At 45.7% G+C, this 24,388-nt stretch overlaps 3 protein-coding genes across 4 annotated transcripts in view; all 3 read left to right on the forward strand.

The window, feature by feature from the left end:
- HIF1A (hypoxia inducible factor 1 subunit alpha) overlaps window positions 1–24,388 on the forward strand; it is a 641,105-nt gene that overhangs the window by 50,614 nt on the left and 566,103 nt on the right. The gene's annotated exons all lie outside the window — the stretch shown is intronic.
- On the forward strand, window positions 27–16,356 carry SNAPC1 (small nuclear RNA activating complex polypeptide 1). Its single transcript, XM_083737414.1, has 10 exons — window positions 27–221; window positions 3,021–3,180; window positions 3,272–3,412; window positions 4,422–4,529; window positions 5,570–5,728; window positions 8,119–8,187; window positions 9,416–9,478; window positions 11,386–11,527; window positions 14,163–14,264; window positions 15,997–16,356. Exons 1-10 carry the CDS (start codon window positions 91–93, stop codon window positions 16,029–16,031), a joined length of 1,110 nt encoding a protein of 369 aa, XP_083593540.1. The 5' UTR covers window positions 27–90; the 3' UTR covers window positions 16,032–16,356.
- SYT16 (synaptotagmin 16) overlaps window positions 22,143–24,388 on the forward strand; it is a 111,131-nt gene continuing 108,885 nt past the window's right edge. Inside the window, exon 1 of one of the 2 annotated variants that reach the window (XM_083734619.1) lies at window positions 22,143–22,363. In XM_083734619.1, coding sequence (XP_083590745.1) covers window positions 22,201–22,363 — 163 coding nt within the window. In that variant the 5' untranslated portion in view covers window positions 22,143–22,200. The remainder of the gene's footprint in view (window positions 22,364–24,388) is intronic. The other variant, XM_083734620.1, reaches the window with a different exon arrangement.

The following is a 24,388-nucleotide window of genomic DNA, read 5'->3' on the forward strand; positions in this document are numbered from 1 at the left end:
CGTTCTCTCGCTGAGCTACAACAAGCGTGCAGCGCGCAGGCGCAGTGGGGACGCCAGTGCTGACAGGGGGCGGCGGCGGCGGCGGCGACCATGGCCGCCAGCTGGCCGGGCCTGAAGACGGACTGCGAGGCTCTGCTCAGCAGCTTCCAGCAGGCCGAGAGCGTCCGCTTCGAGGACTTCGCCTCGCTGTGGAGGGAGCTGCGCTTCCACACCATCTTCTAGTGAGCGGGGCCTCTGGGCATGGGCAGAGTGCCTGCACCCCTTGCCGCCCCTTCCAAGAAGGGGCGGGACTGAAGCAATTGAGCTGAAAGTCCTGCACTGCAGGCTGGGTGGGAGGGAGGGAAGGCAGGAATGTACTGGCTTGAGAGCAGTACATGTGAAAAGGATCTAGGAGTCTTGGTTGACCACAAACTTGACATGAGCCAACAGTGTGATGTGGCAGCTAAAAAAGCCAATGCAATTCTGGGCTGCATCAATAGGAGTATTGCATCTAGATCAAGGGAAGTAATAGTGCCACTGTATTCTGCTCTGGTCAGACCTCACCTGGAGTACTGTGTCCAGTTCTGGGCACCACAGTTCAAGAAGGACACTGACAAACTGGAACGTGTCCAGAGGAGGGCAACCAAAATGGTCAAAGGCCTGGAAACGATGCCTTATGAGGAACGGCTAAGGGAGCTGGGCATGTTTAGCCTGGAGAAGAGGAGGTTAAGGGGTGATATGATAGCCATGTTCAAATATATAAAAGGATGTCACATAGAGGAGGGAGAAAGGTTGTTTTCTGCTGCTCCAGAGAAGCGGACACGGAGCAATGGTTCCAAACTACAAGAAAGAAGATTCCACCTAAACATTAGGAAGAACTTCCTGACAGTAAGAGCTGTTTGACAGTGGAATTTGCTGCCAAGGAGTGTGGTGGAGTCTCCTTCTTTGGAGGTCTTTAAGCAGAGGCTTGACAACCATATGTCAGGAGTGCTCTGATGGTGTTTCCTGCTTGGCAGGGGGTTGGACTCGATGGCCCTTGTGGTCTCTTCCAACTCTATGATTCTATGATTCTAAGGTCAGGATTGGTCAGCTGCGAACGCTGCATTGCAAGGCGGGGTTGGGCTGGATGACCCTCGGGGGTGCCCTTCCAATCCTACATTCGGGCGGTATCCACAAGGGCAGCGGATCCCAGTGCAGATCTTTCGCCCCCGTCCTTGCCTTTAATGTAGATCAGGGTTCCCCAAACTTGGCTCACTCACTGTTGTTGTTTTTTGGACTACAGTTCCCATCATCCTTGACTACTTGTCCGGTAAGCGAGGGATGATGGGAGTTGTAGTCCAAAAAAACCAGCTGGTGACTCAAGTTTGGAAGCACTGGTGTAGATCTTCACTCCCCCCTCCACACTGGTTAGCGTCAGGTACCAAAACACTTTTGGCCAGCCTTTCCTATGGTTCTCACTGTCCTTGACCAGGATCCAGCCAGTGGTGTGCTGTTCAGATGTTGATACAGTTGTTGTGCTGTGGGTTAAACCACAGAGCCTAGGACTTGCCGATCAGAAGGTTGGTGGTTCGAATCCCTGCGATGGGGTGAGCTCCCGTTGCTCGGTCCCTGCTCCTGCCAACCTAGCAGTTCCAAAGCACGTCAAAGTGCAAGTAGATAAATAGGTACCACTCCGGCGGGAAGGTAAAAGGTGTTTCCGTGCACTGCTCTGGTTTGCCAGAAGCGGCTTAGTCATGCTGGCCACATGACCTGGAAGCTGTACACCGGCTCCCTCGGCCAGTAAAGTGAGATGAGCGCCGCAACCCCAAAGTAGGCCACGACTGGACCTAATGGTCAGGGGTCCCTTTACCTTTATGCCCAGTTTACAAAAAAGGGTAAAACAATGCATTCTGAAAAAAATTAACAAACCTAATTTGAAAACATACATTTTTAAAAGCAAAACAAAACCCTAAAACGTTAACATTGTATTGCAGGGGGTTGGACTAGATCAGGCATAGGCAAACTCAGCCCTCCAGATGTTTTGAGACTACAATTCCCATCATCCCTGACCACTGGTCCTGTTAGCTAGGGATGATGGGAGTTGTAGTCCCCAAACATCTGGAGGGCCGAGTTTGCCTATGCCTGGACTAGATGATGCTTGGAGGTCCCTTCCAACTCTACAGTTCTGTGATTCTCAAGTGTAGTGGTAAGAACAGCTTTTCTCAACCTTGGGCCCCCCCCCTCCGATGCTGCCGGACTATAACTCCCATCTTCTCAGACCACCGGTCCTGATAGCTACGGATGGTTGGGAGTTGTAGGCCAACCACGTCTGGTGACCCAAGGTTGGGAAAGGCTGGGTTAGGAATGTCTGACTGGGACCTGGGAGACCACGTTCAAATCCCCACTGGGCCATGAAGTTCACTGGGGGTGACTGCCCCCCAGGCAAGCCAACCTCACAGGGCTGTTGTGAGGATTAAAGGAGGAGGGCGGGGAAAGGGAATCATGTATTCTCCCTTGAACTCCTTGGAGAAAAGGGTAGGATGTAAAAGTATTATTATTATTATTTAATTTTTTATACCACCCCTCATCCATAGATATCAGGGTGGCTCACAACATTGAAATACAAGGTAAAAACACAAAATACAGAATAAAAGGAACAAGAACAAACCAAACCAATAACCACCCCCCAAGCAATGCAATGTTTTATTTCATTTATACCATTTCATTTTAGTTTTATTTGTTAGTTTTATTTATTTATTTCAACGCTTGACGATATAAAACCTCAAAGTGGTTTACAAAGAGATAAAACTGTTAAATGGAGAAAAATCCACCAGCCCACTTTAAAACGTACAACATTTTAAAATACCGGAACGGATTAAAGTGGTCCCAACTTTTTAAGCATCTGATTTTGGTCTAGGGCTTTTCGAACAAGGCTGGGGCAACCTGTTTAAACCCTTGAGCACTGACCCTCCTCTTCTGTCATCATGGATGTAGTATTTTCTTGACGTATAACTGATGGGATTGACAAATGCCATGCTGTATCTTTTCTTTTTTCAACCTAGTGGTAAAATAAGGACTCCGGAGCAAATAAAGTTCACCAAGGAAGCTTTGGCGCTGGTGTGGCCGTACTTCTTTCCTCCCTACACTTTCCAGATCAGAGTTGGTGCCCTTTATCTTCTGTATGGATTGTACAATACACAGTTGTGCCAACCGAAGCAAAAGGTATAAATCCTGCTTGCATTTGCTTACGTGCTTTTAGCTTGCCTTTTTTTCTGACTTGAATTTGAAGACGTGCCTGTGTTTGTTTCTTCAGATCAGGGTTGCGCTCAAAGACTGGGCTGAAGTCATGAAATTCCAGCAGGAACTGTTAGATGCTCAGCATTACGACGCAGCCTATGTCTTCCGGAAGCTTCGTATGGACAGAGCGTTCCATTTCACAGCAATGCCTAAATTTGTGAGTTACTGGATTGATATTAGCAAAATTGTTCAGGCATTGTCCTCACATACGCGGGTGTCACCTTCCTCCCCCCCTCCGCCCCTCATGCATAAGCAAAAATCGCGTAAGTGGGGAGCACCCTCTAAAAAGTCTCTAAGCCAGCCTTTCTCAACCTGTGGGTCCCCAGATGTTGTTGAACTACAACTCCCATCACCCCTAGCTAGCAAGGCCAGAGCTCAGGAATGATGGGAGCTGTAGTCCAACAACATCTGGGGACCCACAGGTTGAGAACCGCTGCTCTAAGCCATGGGTAGGCAAACTAAGGCCCGGTGTCCGGATCCGGCTCAATCGCCTTCTAAATCCGGCCTGCGGATGGTCCGGGAATCAGCATGTTTTTACATGAGTAGAATGTGTCCTTTTATCTCTTATTGGTTATACTATTAGAAATACATAGACAGGTAATTATGAAATTATTGTGAGGTTTAATAAGTTAACTGTTTATATTTGGACAACTTTTCTGCTGTACTTTATTGGAAGGAGAAAAACAATAATTTTCTTCATAACAATTTAAACAATTTATTGAAACAATTTATTTCACTAAAACAATAACATTATAGCATATGTATCAATAACTGATGTGGTGAAACAACTTTTTTAAAAAAACTTAGACTGAGTTTTAGCACACATGAAAAACTTAAAACAAATCCTTATTTCCTGATGAATAGCCTTTGGACTATAATGTAACTTAAATAGAAAACTATAGAAAGATTTTTCCTCCAAAAGCATTTTATTTTAAAAATCTAATTTAAATACAAAAATCTGATTTTTAAAAATCCATTTTTAATTTTTTTTAAAAAATAATATTTGATTTTTATCCACCCTGGGGTCAGGGCTTCCACTGACGGGGCTGGTTAGGTGATTCCTCCCTAGGTTTCTTACCTTCTTGAAACCTCAGTGGCATTTCACTTTTGTTTGCTCATCCAGTTTTTCTTTCCACTTTTATCCTGAGACAACCACCTCTGTTTAGCTTTCCTTTAGGACTAAGAAGAACATGCAGGAGAAGACGGAAACCAGGAGCGAGTTCAGGGATCCGGACGACCGAGTTGCAATGCTTAAGCCAGATGACTTCTTAGAGGTGGCGTACGCATCATGCTCTTAACATTTCTGCTGTTTCTGCTGCAGCATCTTTCGGTGGCCTAGCCTGCTGATTTAGCAATGTTGCCCTGTTCCAGGGGCCATTCTGTCCCTTCACGCACAGACGGTGATGCTGCAACCACATGGAAGGTGTGGCAAATTTAAATACCACCCGCAAACCCTCCTATGTGTTGGGGTTGCAAAGCATGACTTTTATTTGAATTGTGTTTCTGATTAATACATATGCATGCTCAGGAGCAGCAAGCGCAACTCTTAGTTTTCCTGTTGGATCTCTCAGTCCTAGGGAAAACCCAATCTAGCATTTGTTTTTAAAATCATTTTGTGTGTGTGTGTTCTGTCAATGTGGTGCAGACACAACCTTCTCAATCTCATATTCATGCTTAGGCACATAGGGATAAACAAAGGGCCGACGTGCCCCTCTCTCCTCATTTGAATGTCCTTCCTTTCATTTCATATTTTACTTTAATATGATTGTAGCATCATGTCTGTGCTTCAGCTAATCATGGTTGTCCTTGTAACTGAAGCCAACTGGGGTTTGAAGAACCCGCTCGGATATACTGCCATGGATTGGAGATCATTGTTACATCTGCTTCAGGCTGTTGCCAATGGAGAATGTTGAGAAAAGCGCCATTCGTTACTACTAATACAATTGTACCTATTTCCCCCCTGCTCTCCTGCTCTCCCTCCCAACAACTCTCTCTCCAACTAGAGTCGAAGCTCTGGAAGTGGATTTAAATATAAAACCACAATATATATAATCAAAATAAAAACAACACTCCAATAACCCTCCCCAACCCCAACCCCCATTTTTAAAAGTGCATAAAATGTAAATCAGATCAACCAAAGGCCTGGTTAAAAAGGAACATTTGCCTGGTGCCTAAAGGTGTATAATGAAGGCGCTAGGCTAATTTCCCTGGGGGGAGAGCATTCTGTTGCGATCTTTCAAAGTCTTCCGTGGTTAAGTTTCACTTTGGCTTCCAAAACTTTCCTGCCGGTCAATATATTTATTTACATTTTAAGGAAGCTAAGAACATTCACGACCACTACCAAAAGATGAAGTGCCTGATCTCTGAGGACCAGTCCCAGCCGGACAAGGCTCTTAATCTGATAAAAGACGACTTTATAGACAATTTCAAGAACATCATTTTGGAGCATCAAGAGTGGCAGAAGAACAAAGCGGTAGGTGGCTTCCTTTTTTGTTTTTGTGTGTGTGTGTGCGCTGTTGAAGCTTGTACGGGTGATTGGAAAACCATTTCTCACTTTGCCGCTTATGCTGCACTTTTTAAAGTATCCCACCTACCTTTCCCCAAAGCCTTAAATAGTTTAGGCAAATGCAGGTCTGTGCAGACCAGAGCTGAACCGGGGAAATTTGCCATGTAGTTGTTGGCTTTTGCACATTGTTTCTCTCTGTTTCTGTGGAATTCTGACACACTAATGATACAAGAGCAACACAGATTGGAGGGCTCTCGCTGTGGAGTGCCAAACAGTATAAATTTCTGTTGTGTTTGGGTGGCATCTAACAACAACAACAATTTTTTATTTATACCCTGCCCTTATCGGTTCAGAAAACCGGGCTCAGGGCGGCTAACAACAAATTTAAAACACTTAGTTGATGCAACATAAAGCAGCATAAAATACAGTATAAAACATGAATAACAATAAATTCAGAATTCAAAAATCAATTTAGGGGGAAAACCCATTTAATAAACATTAGATCTAGAAGCTAATGGGGACAATATAGGGGTGTGTGAATTGCACACTTGTTTGGATTGTTGCAGAGGCAATCTTTGCGCTGTGTCTTGTTGCGGTGAGTGAAGAACGCGCAGATCTAGAGAGATCCACCTGGGCCTACAGCTGCCATTGCGGCACGATGCTGTGTAAACAGGACAAGAGAACAGCCTGTTTTCCAAGCAGATGAGAGAGCCAGTTCATTGGTCATATGTGAATAGCCAAGACACCTATGCAGAACAGATGAAGGGGCGTGTTCTGTGTGTATTAAATTTGATGCACAGTGCTCATTGCACGTCACGATTCCTCCGATCTCTAGAGTACCTTGCTTTAGCCCTTTGCATCCCAAAGTGGGCAGTATTACCCCCTGGGGAGCAGCGGGGTCACCTAGTGGGGGGGGGGGGGACTTGTTGGAAATGTAAATGACTATCAGACTTTGAAAAGCTTGTATCACTGGATCAAGCTGATCAGTGCCGTAGAATTCATTAAACTAGTTCTAAGAATGAATGAATGAATGAATAAACTTACAGTGGTGCCTCGCAAGACGAAAAGAATCCGTTCTGCGATTCTCTTCGTCTAGCGGTTTTTTCGTCTTGCGAAGCAAGCCCATTGACAGCTTAGCAGATTAGCGCTACAGCTGTCTAGCGGCTTCTAGCGATCAGCTGTTAAGCGGCTTATCAGCGGATCAGCTGTTAAGCGGCTTAGCGGCTTAGGAAAAGGGGGGGGAAAGCGAAAAAAACCCGCGGGGACTCGCAAGATTTTTTCATCTTGCGAAGCAACCCCATAGGGAAATTCATTTTGCGAAGCGCCTCCAAAACGGAAAACCCTTTTGTCTAGCGGGTTTTCTGTCTTGCGAGGTGTTCGTCTTGCGGGGCACCACTGTACTTATACCCTACCCATCTGGCTGGGTTTCCCCAGCCACTCTGGGCGGCTCCCAACAGAATATTAAAAACACGGTAAAACATTAAACATTAAAAACTTCCCTAAACAGGGTTGCCTTCAGATGTCTTCTCAAAGTCAGATACCATATATACCCAAGTATAAGCCAACCCGAATATAAGCCGAGGCACCTAATTTTAGGACAAAAAACTGGGAAAACTTATTGACTCAAGTATAAGCCGGTTCACCACACCACAAACCTGGTGGCGGCGGCAGCGGAGGAGGAAGAACAAGCAGCCCGAAACCAGCCGTGACTCCTGTGCCTGCCCTTGCGAGAGGCGGGCAGCGGTGGAGGGACGAGCAGCGAGAAAGGGCTCCTTTCTTGCCACTCGTCCCTCCGCCGCTGCCCACCTCACTTGCGTATAAGCCGAGGGAGGCTTTTTCAGCATTAAAAATATGCTGAAAAAGTCAGCTTATATTCAAGTACATACGGTAGTTGTTTATTTCTTTGACATCTGATGGGAGGGTGTTCCACAGGACAGATGCCACTACCGAGAAGGCCCTCTGCCTGGTTCCCTGTAACCTCACTTCTCACAGTGAAGGAACCACCGGAAGGCCCTTGGAGCTGGATCTCAGGGTCTGGGCAGAACGATGGGGGTGGAGATTCTCCTTCAGGTATACTGGTTTTTAATTGGGTTTTAATAAGTGTGCAATTAATTGTTACAGATTTGAATTCTATTGTGCTCTTCGTAGAATTGTAGAGTTAGAAGGGACTTCTGGTCCAAACCTCCGCAATGCAGGGATTATTATCCTCAGTGGGTCGTGCAAACAGCTATTCTGAATAACGCCTTTCCTAGGGTAGGGTAGGGAGCACTTGGTTCATGGAACCAAGGTTCCAATGGGAGCCGCTGTTCTAGACCAAGGCCTCCGTATTTCAGTCTTCATCCCTGTGCCTTTTCCAGGAGCCGGCCTTGGCCACTGTGGGTGAAGAAGCGACGAATGACCAGGAGGGTCCTTCGCAAGGGACAGAGGTAAGGAAATACCGTATTTTTCCATGTCTAAGACGTCCCCTGTGTATAAGACGACCCTTATTTTTTTGAACCCAAAACTAAGAAAGTGAAACCCTAAAATAGAAGTAAAATTCTGGATGATTGGCAGCAGAAAGTTGTTGATCTTTTTGGGGGTGATCGCCCTCAAAGTTTCCGGCATGAGATGCATGCATTGTGCTGTGGTGCAGAAGCAAAGGCAATAACTGGGGGGGGGGGGCACCACATGCTCCCCCTCAGTGGCAGCTGCTGCTGCTGTCGGGAAGCAGGCTCCCAAGCAGGATGCTAAGGAAGAGCCAGGGGAAGGCAGCGACCATTCTGCATCAGGCCATGCCTTCGAGCAAACTGAGCTGAGGAAGGTTCTGAGCGGGCTGGGGGCAGGGTGGGAGTTTGAGAGGGGAAGAGGGAAAGAAGGAAAGAAGGGCAAGGAGAGGTGCCTGAGGCAGCTCTCAGCGGCGGTGGCAGCTGCTCTCGATCTGGTGGTCGAGACAGTGGGGGCTTCAGGAGGCGAGCCAGTCGCCAGCAAGCAGCCGGGGGTGGGGGTGGGGAGAGAGGGGGACGGCAGCAGGAGAGACCGCCTCAGCCCACCCAAGCCAAAATCCCAGACATATGCTTAAATCTTTTAAAAATTCTCCCCAATGCCCATGTTCCGTGTTCAAGATGACTCCCAATTTTCGTCTTTGTTGTTTAGTCGTTTAGTCGTGTCCGACTCTTCGTGACCCCGTGGACCAAAGCACGCCAGGCACTCCTGTCTTCCACTGCCTCCCGCAGTTTGGTCAAACTCATGCTGGTAGCTTCAAGAACACTGTCCAACCATCTCGTCCTCTGTCGTCCCCTTCTCCTTGTGCCCTCCATCTTTCCCAACATTAGGGTCTTTTCCAGGGAGTCTTCTCTTTTCATGAGGTGGCCAAAGTCTTGGAGCCTCAGCTTCAGGATCTGTCCTTCCAGTGAGCACTCAGGGCTGATTTCCATAAGAAAGGATAGGTTTGATCTTGCAGTCCATGGGACTCTCCAGAGTCTCCTCCAGCACCAGAATTCAAAAGCATCAATTCTTCGGTGAACAGCCTTCTTGATGGTCCACACACATCTTATACACGGAGAAATACGATCCTTATTGTGCTACCTGGAATCTCAGGGCAAAAGAGTCAGGTGTAGGAACTGTGTCATTGTCTAGGCCTAGGTGATGCAATGCTAAAAGTCTTTTCTTTTCCAGGGATTTGAAAGAGCCAGAGCGTTAGCCGACATCAAATCCAAATCTTACTCTGCAGTTGTTCAAGTAAGTGTGAAGGGAATATCAGGAAATTCTCCATCACAATAATGGGTTCTAAGTTGAAATATATGACTCTCCTTAATACCTTCTTTACTTTTCTGTATGATGAAAAGTTATATATCTCTTACTACTCCTTGTTGTTCTGATTTATTTTATTGATGCATGTACAGTGGTGCCTCGCAAGACGAAATTAATTCGTTCCGTGAGGCTCTTCGTCTAGCGGTTTTTTCGTCTTGCGAAGCAAGCCCATTGACAGCTTAGCGGATTAGCGCTATTAGCGGTTTAGCGGCTTTTAGCGATCAGCTTTTAAGCGGCTTATCAGCGGATCAGCTGATAAGTGACTTAGCGGCTTATGAAAAGGGGGGAAAAGGGGAAAAAACCCGAAGGAACTCGCAAGACCTTTTCGTCTTGCGAAGCAAGCCCATAGGGAAATTCGTTTTGCGAAGCGCCTCCAAAACGGAAAACCCTTTCGTCTACTGGGTTTTCCGTCTTGCGAGGCGTTCGTCTTGCGGGGCACCACTGTATTGAGGATATGTTAATGCAGTATAAGTTATAATATATATTAGTTGCCTATGACACGGACAGACTGTGTTATTGAGTTAAAGATGAGATGAAAAATGGCCAAGCATTGGAAAACCCAAGATCTACCCACACTGGAAGAATGGCAGATGCAACTGATAGACTACATGGAACTGGCCGAGATGACTGGCAGAATCCGAGATCTGGGAGAGGAGACAGTAGAAAAAGACTGGAAAAAATTTAAGATTTATTTGCAAAAATATTGTAAATTGTATGAATGTTAAGCAGGATGCTTGACTATAAATAATTTGGCACCATCAAAACAGATGAGGTGAATTATGAAGACAAATTAAATTTAAGAAAAAACAAATCTTTTTAGATAATTATTAGGCTAAGAGTGAAATAAATGTATCTAAAATTTGAGATATAACATTGGAAAACTAGACAGTAAGGATGGAGACAAGGTGACAAATTGCTGGTTTAATTTTTATAACTTGGAACGCAGGAGCGGGAGATGTGAGGAAGTCCAAAGGAGATAAGAAAAGATGTTATGATATGTAATATTTTTGTTTGTTTATTTATATTGTAATTAAAAAACCCTTAATAAATATTATTTTTTTAAAAAAAAGATGAGATGAAAAATGATCCAAGTTCTGTAATTTGAAAAGCTCACAGTCTTTCACAGGTTAGTCCTAAGAAGAAGAACCAACTGTAGCTAGTTGGGTCCAACAATTTTGCACAATATCATGCACTGATATTGAAATATGAGTGCACTGTAATATTAAAAAGTGATTTTTATTTTTAAATCACCTATGTAAGTTAAGTGCATTGATCAGTGGCCAACTAGCAGACTTGCAGCACTGGAAGATCAGAATTTAAAATGCAACAGGGAGAACTCAGTGACTGAGGGCAAGCTAGATTAGATATCTGCAATTGGATCCTTGACATCTTTTTCTGAAGCTTAAAAACAGCCATGGGGAGAAGGGGCAAATTCGATTAGGGTCGTGATGAGGGATTTAACAATTTTAACACTGCTCCCTTGAAGTACCAATAAGAGATCCATGATTTCATGCGACGGTGAAATTGCTGTTGTATAATACTAGTGGGTAATAGAATATGTATTCCTCCCGCAGGAATCTTGTGTGTTATGAGTCCATGCCTACCCTGTGCCAAGGGGTTGAATTCCTAACTTTCCTTCGTGATCATTCTATTAATGAATATGGCATATGACAACATTACAGGGGGCAGAATTAAGCAGTGGCAAGAGCCAAGCAGTTCATTTGATTGTCTCCCCCCCCCCCCCCACAATGCACACTACTAAAATTTTGTTTTCTTTCTTGCTTAGTTTATTTCTCTGGCTTTTTTTTTTTTTTAAAAAAACCCAAATATTTTAGGCTTCCAAATCAAGACGCCACCGCCAAGTTAAGCTGGAGTCTTCCGAATCAACAGATCGTGGGAAATCCAAGTCGCCAAGGGCTAAGAAACCCAGCAAAAGTTTGCAGCCAAGGAGGAAGAAAGAAACTCTGAAAAGCAGAGGTAGGGAAACGCTTTTCCAAAACAGAAGTGTGTTTGTGTGTGTTGGGCAGGGGAGAGGGGGTTGAAATCCTTTGCTCTCGCATAACACATGTTCACTCCTGAAATTGGTGCAGTTGCTGCACAGGCCTCCATGAACAGCTCCTGGGAAGGGCCATCCTTTGATAAGAGCATCTTTGGACTGGTTGCCATAGGGGAGGGGATGTGAGTGTCTTGCGTGTGCGCCTGCCGTCCCATATCCAAGAATCTCCTGATGATCTCTGCTGATTCTCCAGAGAGAAAGAGGCGTGTTCTGCTCTCTACTTATTCTACTCCAGCGTCACAGTGTGTCGGGGAGAGAGAGAGACACTGAGTGTTAGAGATCGTGTGTAGAGATAAGGTTGCTGCTAAGAGCAGCTGCAGACACTCAGTGCAGTGCAGCATTCATTTATGCTTAGACCTCATTAAGCTCTGTATATAGTTGTCTAGTAGTTGTAGATAGAATAAAGAAGAGCTGCTCTCCGAGTCGTTTATACTCTGCTAGACTCTGCTGTACTCTGCTGTGCGACAACTGTCTTCTTGTTGGAGTGAATCCGGTGCTCACAACTCTAAGCTGTGAGTCCACAGCACTTTGACCTGTTCCTGTGCAGAAGGTGGTCTCTGGAAGTGCTACCCAGCTCGCCTAGCCCAGTCGGGGCTGAAGTGTGTGAGTCCAGTTGGTGGCACTGGCTCAAGGGCAATGCTGACACCTCCTTCAGCCCATTGTGCTTCTGATCATCTTGTGGATATTATGGGGTGGCCTACTGGCAGTCACCTTGAACAGGTTTTACCTAATTTTCAGGGAATTTTTTACTTAATTACATTGTGTTTCTATTATCTTTTATGCAAACCACTTCCTTTTACTATGCTAAGCGTTAGAACGCCTCCCCCACCCTCCCAAACTTTGCAGATGCTTATGAAAGGCCATGGATCTGGGGTACAGCATATTTTGCACGCAAAAAGTCTCGGGTTTAGTCTCTAGCTAGGGCTGGGAATGTCCCCTCTGAAATCCCGGCTAACCACTGTGTAGTCACTACTGCGCTAGATGGGGCCCAGTGGCCTGAATCAATATAAGACAGCTTCCTACATTCATAAATATACGAATGGTTGGTCCAAGGTACTTGCAGGGAGAAGTAAGAACAGTGTTCATCTTCCTCTTTAACAGAAGATCAGAAGAGAATTCAATCAGCTGTAGCTATGCAAGCAATTAGCAAAATATAATGAGAGTATCCTGGGTTTTTTTAAAAAGCTTTTTAATTTTTAGAATTACAGTTGGATATTCCCGTATTCTTGTAACTCAACCTCGTTCCACGCCCTCTTCATTAGCACACAACCTACAAAACACATTGCACAACAACTGTCCTCGTTATGATTCCAGATCAGTTTGCATTTGTTCATATGAGTCCTCAAAGGAAGTCATATTTCCATACAGTCGTTTTTCCTATTGCTTTCCCCTTCCGGTCTTCCTTTGTTCCGCAAGTTTCTCTGTTAAGTGCTGAAGTCTGCACCTTCCACCTCCATTCGTAAATATGGAGATATCTCGGATCTGTCCATTTTGGGACTGTCAATTGCATTGCTGAGACAAAAGGTTATTAGGCGCTGGCCATCTTTTTGTTCCCCACCATTAGTAAAGAGATGCTCTGCAGAGTCTTTTGCATTATTAGGCTCCTTTTGTTAAAAACCAGCATCCTGAAAGAGTTTAACCTCATCTGCAAAACTGACCGGCAAGGACTTACTGTACTTTTCCGTGCATTGTTGTTGTTTAGTCGTTTAGTTGTGTCCGACTCTTCATGACCCCATGGACCAGAGCACGCCAGGCACTCCTGTCTTCCACTGCCTCCCGCAGTTTGGTCAAACTCATGCTGGTAGCTTCGAGAACACTATCCAACCATCTCGTCCTCTGTCGTCCCCTTCTCCTTGTGCCCTCCATCTTTCCCAACATCAGGGTCTTTTCCAGGGAGTCTTCTCTTCTCATGAGGTGGCCAAAGTATTGGAGCCTCAGCTTCAGGATCTGTCCTTCCAGTGAGCATTCAGGGCTGATTTTCTTCAGAATGGAGAGGTTTGATCTTCTTGCAGTCCATGGGACTCTCAAGAGTCTCCTCCAGGATCAGAATGCAAAAGTATCAATTCTTCAGTGATCAGCCTTCTTTATGGTCCAGCTCTCACTTCCATACATCACTACTGAGAAAACCATAGCTATATAGCTATATAGACCTTTCTTGGCAAGGTGATATCTCTGCCATGCTAAAAAGTGGGGGTTGTGCATAGGGTGGATGTCAGCTGTCAGCAGCTGTTGTGTGTGTTATTGGTTGTTGCGCCAATGGGTGGTGTTGATTGGCTGACACCCTGGCAGTTGGGCGGGCGATTGGCAGCTTCTGCTGGCGATGGGACCGACGGGAGGCGGAATTTTGGCAACCCCCCCCCCCAACAAAGCTCAACAACCCTGGGAAATCCTCAAAAAAAAAAAAAAAAGCTCAACACCCCCCCATTTTCTTAAATTTGAGTCCCGAAAAATAAGCAACGTCTTATACATGGGGGTGTCTTATAGACAGAAAAGTACGGTAGCTATGGATCTAAACTGGAAACCAGTTCCTTTTCAAGATTGGTGTTGCCTTTGCAGGGACTTTGCAGTTGACAGAGGAGCAGAGTACTGGGAGCCTGAGTATGCCTGTGATTGCAGAGGATGATGAAGATGAAGATGTTGACCATCCCAGTGACGAAGGTACATTGCAGGGTGTCCTTGTTGTGCAAGCTAGCTTCCCTCTCCTCTTCTTTTTAAAATAGTTTTTTATTCATACTTTTCAAATTTATACATTTCATTAATTTTACAATCCATTTAACATTTCAAAATTTGACTTCCTTCCCCCCTCTTTCTGCGGTTCCTTAAATTGATTTTTTTCATACCTTCTGCATATCCGAATTCATTTAATTTACTCATTTAATTATCTACCATAAATATCTACTCTTCCAGCACTGCAGGTTATTACAATAATCCTGCCAATGTTTTTATCTATTTACAATTTATCTGTAAATGTTCAATAAACCATTTCCATTCTTTTATAAAGCGTTTGTTATTTTGATTTCTTACAGTGGTGCCTCGCAAGACGAAATTAATTCGTTCCGCAAGTCTTTTCGTCTTGCGAGTTTTTCGTCTTGCGAAGCACGGTTTCCCATAGGAATGCATTGAAAATCAATCAATGCGTTTCTATGGAAACCGCCTTCAGACCAGGTCCGGGGACAGTCTGTCCCCCGAACTCTTCTGAAGGCCAGCGGGGGGCGAAAGTCTTTGCTTCCCCCCCGCCTGCCTTCCCGAGACAGCGGAGACATCTCCGTTGTCCTGGGCGATCTTAAAATGCTGGCGGGCGGCAGCGAAGGCTTCACTGCCGTCCCCCAGCATTTTAAAAACCCCGGGACAGCTGAGGACTTCTCCGCTGTCCGGGGCGATCTTAAAATGCTGGCGGGCGGCAGCGAAGGCTTCACTGCCGCCCGCCAGCATTTTAAAATCGCCCCGGGACAGCGGAGGAATTCTCCGCTGTCCCGGGGCGATATAAAAGCCCCCGGGAAGGCAGGCAGGGGGGGAGCAAAGACTTTTGCCCCCCGCCAGCCTTCAGAAGAGGTCCAGGACCTCTTCTGAAGGCGGGCGGGGGGCAAAAGTCTTTGCTCCCCCCCCCGCCTGCCTTCAAAAGCCGTCCAGGACAGCGGAGAAACGTGCTGCGTTTCTCCGCTCTCCCGGGAAGGCAGGCAGGGGGGAGCAAAGACTTCCCCCCCCCCCGTCTGCCTTCAAAAGCCGTCCGGGATAGCGGGAAGCGCTTCCCTGCTATCCCGGACTGCTTTTAAAATGCTGGCGGTGGGGAGCAAAGCCTTTCGGCCCCGCCGGCCTTCCTGGACCTCTTCTGAAGGCCGGAGGGGGGGGGAAGGCTTTGCTCCCCACCGCCAGCATTTAAAAGAGGTCCCCGGAGATTTCCCTATGGCCTTTCTTCTTGCGAAGCAAGCCCATAGGGAAATTGGTTTTGCGAAGCGCCTCCAAAACGGAAAACCCTTTTGTCTAGCGGGTTTTTCGTCTTGCGAGGCGTTCGTCTTGCGGGGCACCACTGTATTCTTCTGCTAAGCTTTGCCATTTCTGCATATGTATTTGTATCGATTCTTCCTTTACTGGGACTTCTTTCCATTTTGGGGCTTCTTTCCATTTTGGGGCAAGTAACATTCTTGTTGCTGTAGTAGCATGCATAAATAAATTTCTATACCATTTAGGTAGTTCTGTCCCTATAATTCCCAAATTATTCCACAACAATTCCTTGTTGTGGGAAGTCGTGCAAACTAACCTTCCTCTTCTCACCATTTCTTCCTAAAAACTTTACTGAGAAATGTTTCTTGTTCAGGCTTGGCTTTCTTAAATCCTTTTCCTTTCCCGATTTTTTGGATGATGGCCACTTTTTCCTTCTCTTGTTTGCCAGACTTCATGCCCAGCAAAAGGAAGCGAGCTCGTTGAGAGGAGAATCCAAACGGTGTGAATTGGCTTTGCCTGAAGGGAGCGTGCCTCCGGCTAGCGGACGAGGCTGTCCAAGTGGCCTGAAGACACGCTGCAAACTGCACACGCCCCTGTTCTCATTTCAAGAAGGCAGGAAGAACCTCTATGGAAAGCTCAAAGCGAAGAAAACTTGTTCTGTGTCGTGCAATAGTTTGATGTGCTGAACAGGGGATTTCATGCCCCTGGGACATACGAATGCTGAGAAACGGTTCTCAGGTTTAGCATTGTACATAAAATTATATTGTATTACTCATATCTTAAAATAAATTTTTGGTTTTAAGAAAAACTCCCCACATTCATTAAATGAAAGAGTATAGATTATACTCGTTCTGGTGGAACGCTCTGTCACAAGAGACTAGGGCCCTGCGGGACTTGACATCTTTCCTCAGGGCTTGCAAGACAGAGCTGATCCACCTGGCCTTTGGTTTGGACTCAGCCTGACTTCCTCCTTTGGCAATTCTTACAGAACTTCTAGCCCAATGGTTGCCATTAATTTGATTGGAATTAATTTTATAATGAAATGATTTTAGAATGTTTTATCGTTTTACAGTTGTTAGCTGCTCTGAGCCCGGCTTCGGCTGGGGAGGGCGGGATATAAATAAATTTTATTATTATTAATAATAATAATAGTAACAATAATATTACTTATACCCTGGCCATCTGACTGGGTTGCCCGCAGATTTCAGCATATTAAAAACACAGCAAAACATCAAACATTAAAAACTTCCTGATAATAGGCTGCCTTAAGATGTCTTCGGGGAGTTGTGTGGTGGTTTATCTGTTTGACATATGATGGGAGAGCGTTCCACAGGGCGCGCACCACTATTGCATTCTGCCTTACGCTTCACAATCTGAGACCAGGGAGAAGAGTCGGTGGAAGAAGATTGGAAAAAATATAAAGTTTATCTACAGAAACATTGTAAAATTAAGGAATGTTAGAAGGGTGTTGGAATGAAGCGATGTGGTTTTAGCAGAAATGTTATAAAGGATTAAGTAAAAATGGATTGGTAATTAGTGAAAGAGGAGAATGTAAAATTATAGTATATCAAGATAATTTTTTAGGATAAAAGTAAAGATGGAAAGGATTTGCTGAAATATCTAATTGAACTAGAATACAAAAAAGGGAGGTGTGAGGAGGTCAAGGAAATAAGCAAAGGAAAGAAAGTTATGTAAAGGTTGGATTTGTGTTTTTTTTGTGTGTGTGTGTTTTGTTTAACTTTTTCTATTTTTCTTTCTGTAACCTTCAAAACTTTAATAAAATCTATTATATAAAAAAAGACATATGATGGGAGAGCGTTCCACAGGGCGGGCACCACTATTGCATTCTGCCTTACGCTTCACAATTTTTTTCATTTGCATCCCACCTTTTCCAAGGAGCTGCAGTTGGCATACATGGTTCTCCCCTCTCCTCATTTAATCTCCACAACAAGCCTGTGAGGTTGGCCAGGACTGCCGCCTTAGACACTTCAGATATGCCAAATTAAACATAAATTACCTAATACGGAGTTTGGCCTGTTCGTAAAGACATTTTTCCACTCCACCTTCCTTTTCTAGAAAGAACGCACTGTTCTTTTATTTTTCTTCTACTATGCAGCTTTCGATGCCTCGGCTGTTTTGTGCTATTTTTCCAGGCAGCAACATCTTGACTGCTTTAATAGCAAATTGCACAGCAAAGCCCTTTCAATACTTGCCTGCAAAATAATGAGGAGCAGCAGTGTGAAAGGAATCTTTAAAATTCTGTTCTGCCTCTCTTTGGACCCCTTCCAGATGACCTGTTTATTGAACACGTGCCCCGATTTTCTTGCTTATGCAGAGATTAGATTATTTGCTGAGCATTGCCTCTGACATGTTTTGCAGGGCAGTTTGCACAGCAAGGAGCATTTATCCTGATTTGCTTGCAAGGTGTTTACATCTCTTTCCACTAGTCATTTGTTCATCCCACGCTTCTCAAAACATTTCTCAGTCACTTTCCAAACAGCAAAAAGTCAGTTCTTTAAAAAAGTGAATTTGTTGTTCTGGAGTGACAGAGCCCTTTATTTGCAGCCCCCCCCCCTAAAGGTCATTATGTGTTTGAATACCTCCTGCAAGACATTGACAGTCTGCAAGCCACCCTTTTATTGTCTGTTTGAACGCCTGTGTTTCAGACATTTCGACGAAGCAAGTTAAGGAAACTGAATTGTTAATATGGACTACTAGATACAAGCCCAAGTGCTTCTGAAACTAATGTTAAAAATTTGATCAGAAACCTGCTTCCTTTGTACTGCTGTGTTTTTCTTTCTTCCTGGATGGCATGAGTGATTTTTGCTTTGGGTTGGTTCAATTTAATATTTGTATTCTGCTTTCTCAGCTCAAAGTGCCTTGCAGTAATAATGATAACATTAAAAATGAACAAACAACAACAACTTCTTATTTCTTATATCCCATCCATCTAACTGGGTTGTCGTCCGGGCAGCTTCCAACAAAAGTACAGGAAAAACAACATCAAACATTAAAAACATCCTAAAACAGGGTTGCCTTCAGATGTCTATGAAAAATTATGGAGTTTATTTCCTTGACATCAGTTTTTATTAATTTATAACAGACAAAAACAACATACATTCCAACAAACATACAAAGTACACAACCAAGGACAAAAAAGGAAAGAAAAAGATAAGAAAAAAAAACATAAAAGTACATAAAACATAAGCAAGTCAACTTACATTAACTCACATGACATTGATTGACTTCCCTTCATCTCGATTTCGGAAAGTATTATATTATTTTTCTATCTGCGGTTTCTTTTCCTTAGAAAAAGACTTTTTGCGTCACAAGCGTCTCATACCTTCTGTGATTTTTACATATTTATTATTATTATTATTCTTGTTTTTAATTACTCTTTGTCTCTATTTCCATGTATACCCTGAATTTATCCCACTCATTATTAAATTTTGTGCTTTTTTTATTTCTTATTTTCTGTGTCATTTTTGCCAATTCTAGATAGCCAAGTAGTTTAGATTGCTACTCATTTATAGTTGGGGTTTTTGGTGTTTTCCAATACTGTGCTGTGAGGGTTCTGGCAGCCACCGTTGCATATTGAAAAAGTGTTTTATCCTCCTTTTTGATTTCCTCTCCGATTATCCCCAGCAGGAAGGCTTCGGGTTTTTTACTGAAGGTATATTTAAGAATTTTTTTTAATTCATTATAGATGGATTCCCAAAATTTTCTAAGTACCTCACATGACCACCACATATGATAGAAATCGCCCTCCTTGCTCTTGCATTTCCAACACCTTTTGTCACCTGTTTTGTATATTTTTTCCAATTTTACCGGCGTTATATACCACCTATACATCATCTTGTACATGTTTTCCCTGAGTGTTGTACAAGCCGAGAAACTCATACCTTTGTTCCATAGTGTCTTCCATTTATCAAATTCTATATTATATCCTAAATCCACTGCCCATCTTACCATTACCTCCTTTACTTCCTCATCTTTGGTGTCCCACTCGAGTAGCTGGCTGTACATTTTCGATAGTAGTTTGGTTTTGCTTTCTAATATTTCGATCTGGAATCTGGATTTTTTCTCACTTATCCCCTTCTTTTTATCTTCTGTCCACATAGAATTGATTTGGTGATATTGAATCCAACCAGTCAATTTATTTTATGAAGAAATATTTCCTTGACATCTGATGGGAGGGCATTCCAGAGAATAGGTGCCACTGCCGAGAAGGCCCTCTGCCAGTTCCGTGTAGCCTCACTTTTCTGCAGTGAGGGAACCACCAGTAAACCCTTGGACCTTTGTGTCTAGGCTGAACAATGGAGGTGGAGATGCTCCTTTGGGTATACAGGGCCAAGGCCATTTAGGACTTTAAAGGTAAGCACCAACACTTAGAATTGTGCTTGGAAATGTACCGGGAGCGAGTGTAGGTCTTTAAAACACAACGGTGTATAAATAAGGCACAAGGCAAACAAATTCCTCCAACAATTAATGCAATTCAGAACAAACTCAGTGATTCAAATAGCTGCTGAGCATCAGTCCTTGTGCCGGTTGGCAGACTCTGGGAAAGGGGCTTCTTCACTCACCACACTCCCAGGCCACAAGATCTTCCCTACTTTTTAGTCTTGACTTCTCTTTTTCACCCTCAGAGGAAACAGGTCAATCACTTCTCTTGCTTGTTTTCTGAAAGTCGGGCGAACAGGTTGCAAAGAGACAGGTGGTCTAGATCCCAAAAGTGTTTGGGCCCCTGCCCCCTTGGTTTCATAAGCTCATCTTCAGAGCCCCCCCCCCTATACAAAGCATTGCTCACGGTAGTGGTTTACACAACCCACTGAGGAAGGTGGCAACACAATAATAATAATAATAATAATAATAATAATAATAATAATAATAATAATAATAATATTTATACCCCGCCCATCTGGCTGGGCCTCCCCAGCCACTCTAGGCGGCTTCCATAGAAACCAAAAATACAGTAAAATATCACACGTTAAAAACTTCCCTGAACAGGGCTACCTTAAGATGTCTTCTGAATGTCAGGTAGTTGTTCATCGCTTTGACATCTGCTGGAAGGGTGTTCCACAGGGCAGGCGCCTCTACCGAGAAGGCCCTCTGCCTGGTTCCCTGTAGCTTTGCTTCTTGCAATGAGGGAACCGCCAGAAGGCCCTAGGTGCTGGACCTCAGCATCCGGGCAGAATGATGGGGGTGGAGACGCTCCTTCAGGTATACTGGACAGAGGCCGTTTAGGGCTTTAAATGTCAGCACCAACACTTTGAATTGTGCTCGGAAACGTACTGGGAGCCAATGTAGGTCTTTCAAGACTGGTGTTATATGGTCTCAGCGGCCGCCCCCAGTCACCAGTCTAGCTGCCGGATTCTGGATTAGTTGTAGTTTCCGAGTCACCTTCAAAGGTAGCCCCACGTAGAGTGCATTGCAGTAGTCCAAGCGGGAGATAACCAGAGCATGCACCACTCTGGCGAGACAGTCCGCAGGCAGATAGGGTCTCAGCCTACGTACCAGATGGAGCTGGTAAACAGCTGCCCTGGACACAGATTTGACCTGTGCCTCCATGGACAGCTGTGAGTCCAAAATGTCTCCCAGGCTGTGCACCTGGTCCTTCAGGGGCACAGTTACCCCATTCAGGACCAGGGAATCCTCCCAATGAAATCCAAAGCTAACAATATAGGCTGGGATAGCTCCGTAGGTAGAGCATGAGACTCAGTCTCAAGGGCTCAAGCAGCCTCCATGCATGGATGTAGCTGGGGGTGCAGCTGCTCCCCTCACTAAATGAAGCAAATAAAAACTGACCAATTGCATTCTGCCCCCCCCCCCCATTCTGTGGGAGGACAGGCTTCATTTGCGGGGGGCGTGGCGGGGCAGAACCTCTGTTAAGTATTTTTATCGATTTACTTGATGGGGGGCAGGTGCCCCCTTGTCTACACCCAGGGCCCCATGTTGGGCAGAATATTTCTGCATTGTAGGGCGTTGGACTAGAATTCAGCGGTTCCTAAACTTGGGTCTCCAGCCGTTTTTGGACTACAGTTCCCATCATCCCCGACTACTGGTCCTGCTAGCTAGGGATGGTGGGAGTTGTAGTCCGAAAACAGCTGGAGACCCAAGTTTGGAACACCGCACTAGATTATCCTAGTGTTCCCTTCCATCTCTGCAGTTCTATGAATTAACTGCACGTTTAATTCCAAATCCTATTCAAACTACGTATTTAGACCGGGTCCAAAAGAACATGAGAAGAACCTTCTGGGTCACAGTGGCCAAGCAGCTGCCGCAACAAGAAACCAGGGATATAGACCATGAGCCCAAGAGCCACTCGCCTGGTTTCCAACAACTGGTACCCAAAATCATCACTGCCTCCAGCTGCAGAGGCGCAGCACCATAGCCATCATGACTGGTAGTAGCCCCAAGCCGTCCAAATTGGCCATCCCTGCCCAAGGCGTGCGCCTTTGTGCCTTAGCGGCGGCGCACTCTGCACGCCCTCAGAGGCGCTCTCGCCTAGGGAGACTCCTGGGTCTAAGGCAGCAGCCCCCGTTCCCCCGAAGCCTCTGGCCGTTCGTAGCGAGGCGCCCCCACCCCGGGGCTGCGCGGCGCGTGCGTAAAAGCGCCCGTGCGCCCTTCCTTCCCCGCCTGGGACGCGCGCTGCATGCAGGTACCGGCCGAAGGAAGCGGCTGCCTCTCCGCCCTCCGGCCCGACGGACAGCCAGGCAGCCGCTGCAAGGTGGAAGACCGCGAGGCCCAGGAGGGGCCGCCGCCCGTTTGCCAAAGCGAGCATCTCTTACTGGCAGCTGCAAGGATGGCGACCGACAGTAAGTGCGCTCCTGGGGGGTCCCTGCAAAACGGGGGGGGGCTCTTGTTTTTGCAGGCTTGGACGCGGGATCCCTGCTCCCTTGCTAGACGTGCGGGTCTCTCTGTGATCTCCTACAGTTTCCTTGCGAGATGCGCGAGCCTCGCGCGCTTCCGCGGAACCTTCCTCCTCCTTCTCCATCCTCTCCTGCTGGCTTCGCTGCGAGGCCCACCTGAGCCATCGCTCTCGCCTCCTGCCCTCTTCCCCGTTGCCTGCGCCTCTCTGCAGTGAGCCGAGCGGGGCTGATGCCGTTGCTGCATCGGGAGCCTTCCTCGAGGAGCTCTCGGCCCGGGCTGGGGGCTGCAGCTGAATGCAGAGGCTTTAGGCAACGTCCCCCCCCCCCATTGCAAATCCTTATCCCCTATGTTGCTGTGTGTGGGGCTCTGGTATAATATGTGCCGTGTGTCTATGGGGCCATGGGCTGGGGGTGTGACTGCAAGGAACTGGGGCGAGGCAGTGCCCGCCCCCCCCCCGCCCGGAGGGTTTTGTGCATCTTGTATTGGGTATTCATATACTTTAAGGACGCACACAAAGTACTGTATTGGAGCCTTGCGTAGCTAAGAGGTCACCAGTTATGACCAAGAGGAAGGCATTGACCTGATCAGGGGTATCCCCGAGATTTTGAGAGCTGCATCACATCTTTAAGGGCCGCAGAAAGAGAATGTAATAGAGAAGCCCTCTACAAAACCCCAGTGGGGACAGAGTATGTTGGTTGGTTTGTTGGGGGGAGAAAAAGGAAAACTGGAGGAGGCGAATGGAATCTCCTGGAATTGGGACATCATGGCTGGCTGGCTGGCCAGCTTGGACCCTGAACAGGAGCTGGCCACAGTGCAACAGCTTTGCTTAAAACCCCAACTTCTTGTCGTCCAAAATAGCTGCACAGCTGGCTGTGTGTGGCCACAGCCACTAAGATGGGATAGAAGCCCCTTTGTTAGCATTGGATGTGTGTGCATATGTGTGTCCTTTTTTGTGGTGGTGGAATAATTGCATTTGTTACTTTGTTTGTGTCGGTCAGTTTCGTGTTTGTATAGGGATGTAATAGTACCGCTCTATTATGCCTTGGTCAAACCACACCTGTAATACTGTGTGCAGTTCTGGGCGCCACAGTTTAAGAAGGATGTTGACAAGCTGGAATGTGTGCAGAGGAGGGCGACCAAGATGATCAAGGGTCTGGAAACCAAGCCTGATGAGGAACGGTTGAGGGAGCTGGGTAGGTTTAGCCTAGAGGAGACTGAGAGGAGATATGATAGCCATCTTCAAATATCTGAAGGGCCGTCACATGAAAGATGAAGCAAGTTTGTAGGAGCTGAACCAATAGCTTCAAGTTGCAAGAAATACGATTGCAACTAAACATTAGTAAGAACTTTCTGAGAGGAGGTGCTGTTTGACAGTAGAACCTGCATTAGAAGGTGGACTCGCCTTCACTGGAGGTTTTTTGAAACAGAGGTTGGGTGATCATCTGTCGAGCTGTCACCATAGATAGCTCAGTCGGTAGAGCACCTGACTCTTAATCTCACGGTTGTGGGTTCAAGCCCCATGTTGGGCGAAAGATTATTTCATTGCACAGGGTTGGACTACATGACACTCATGGCCTCTTCCAACTCTACAAATCTGTGAGTCTATTATTTCCTGCATTGTAGCTGGTTGAACTAGATGGTCCTTGGAATCCCTCCCAAATCTACAGTTTTGTGCTTCTATTTATCTAACGAAGTTGGGTCACCCAAGACAAGTTGACTTTGTGTTTTTGTTTATGGCATTTATAGGACATTTATAGACCATTTACAGGGAACCAGGCAGAGGGCCTTCTCGGAAGTGGCGCCTGCCCTGTGAAACGCCCTCCCAGCAGATGTCATGGCAATAAACAACTATTTTACTTTTAAAAGACCACTGAAGGCTGCCCTGTTTAGGGACGTTTTTAATGTCTGATGCTGTATTGTTTTTAATATTCAGTTGGAAGCCGTCCAGAGTGGCTGGGGAAACCCAGCCA

The sequence above is a fragment of the Podarcis gaigeae genome, assembly GCF_964106915.1.
Source record: "Podarcis gaigeae genome assembly, chromosome: 1".
Classification (NCBI taxonomy): domain Eukaryota; kingdom Metazoa; phylum Chordata; class Lepidosauria; order Squamata; family Lacertidae; genus Podarcis; species Podarcis gaigeae.

Excerpts from the sequence above, each read along its gene's own strand:
- SNAPC1 (XM_083737414.1), top strand. The coding sequence starts at position 91 with ATGGCCGCCAGCTGGCCGGGCCTGAAGACGGACTGCGAGGCTCTGCTC. Across the intron at positions 3,413-4,421 it reads TCACAGCAATGCCTAAATTT|CTTTCCTTTAGGACTAAGAA; the intron begins GTGAGTTACTGG and ends ACCTCTGTTTAG. Across the intron at positions 9,479-11,385 it reads CTTACTCTGCAGTTGTTCAA|GCTTCCAAATCAAGACGCCA; the intron begins GTAAGTGTGAAG and ends CAAATATTTTAG.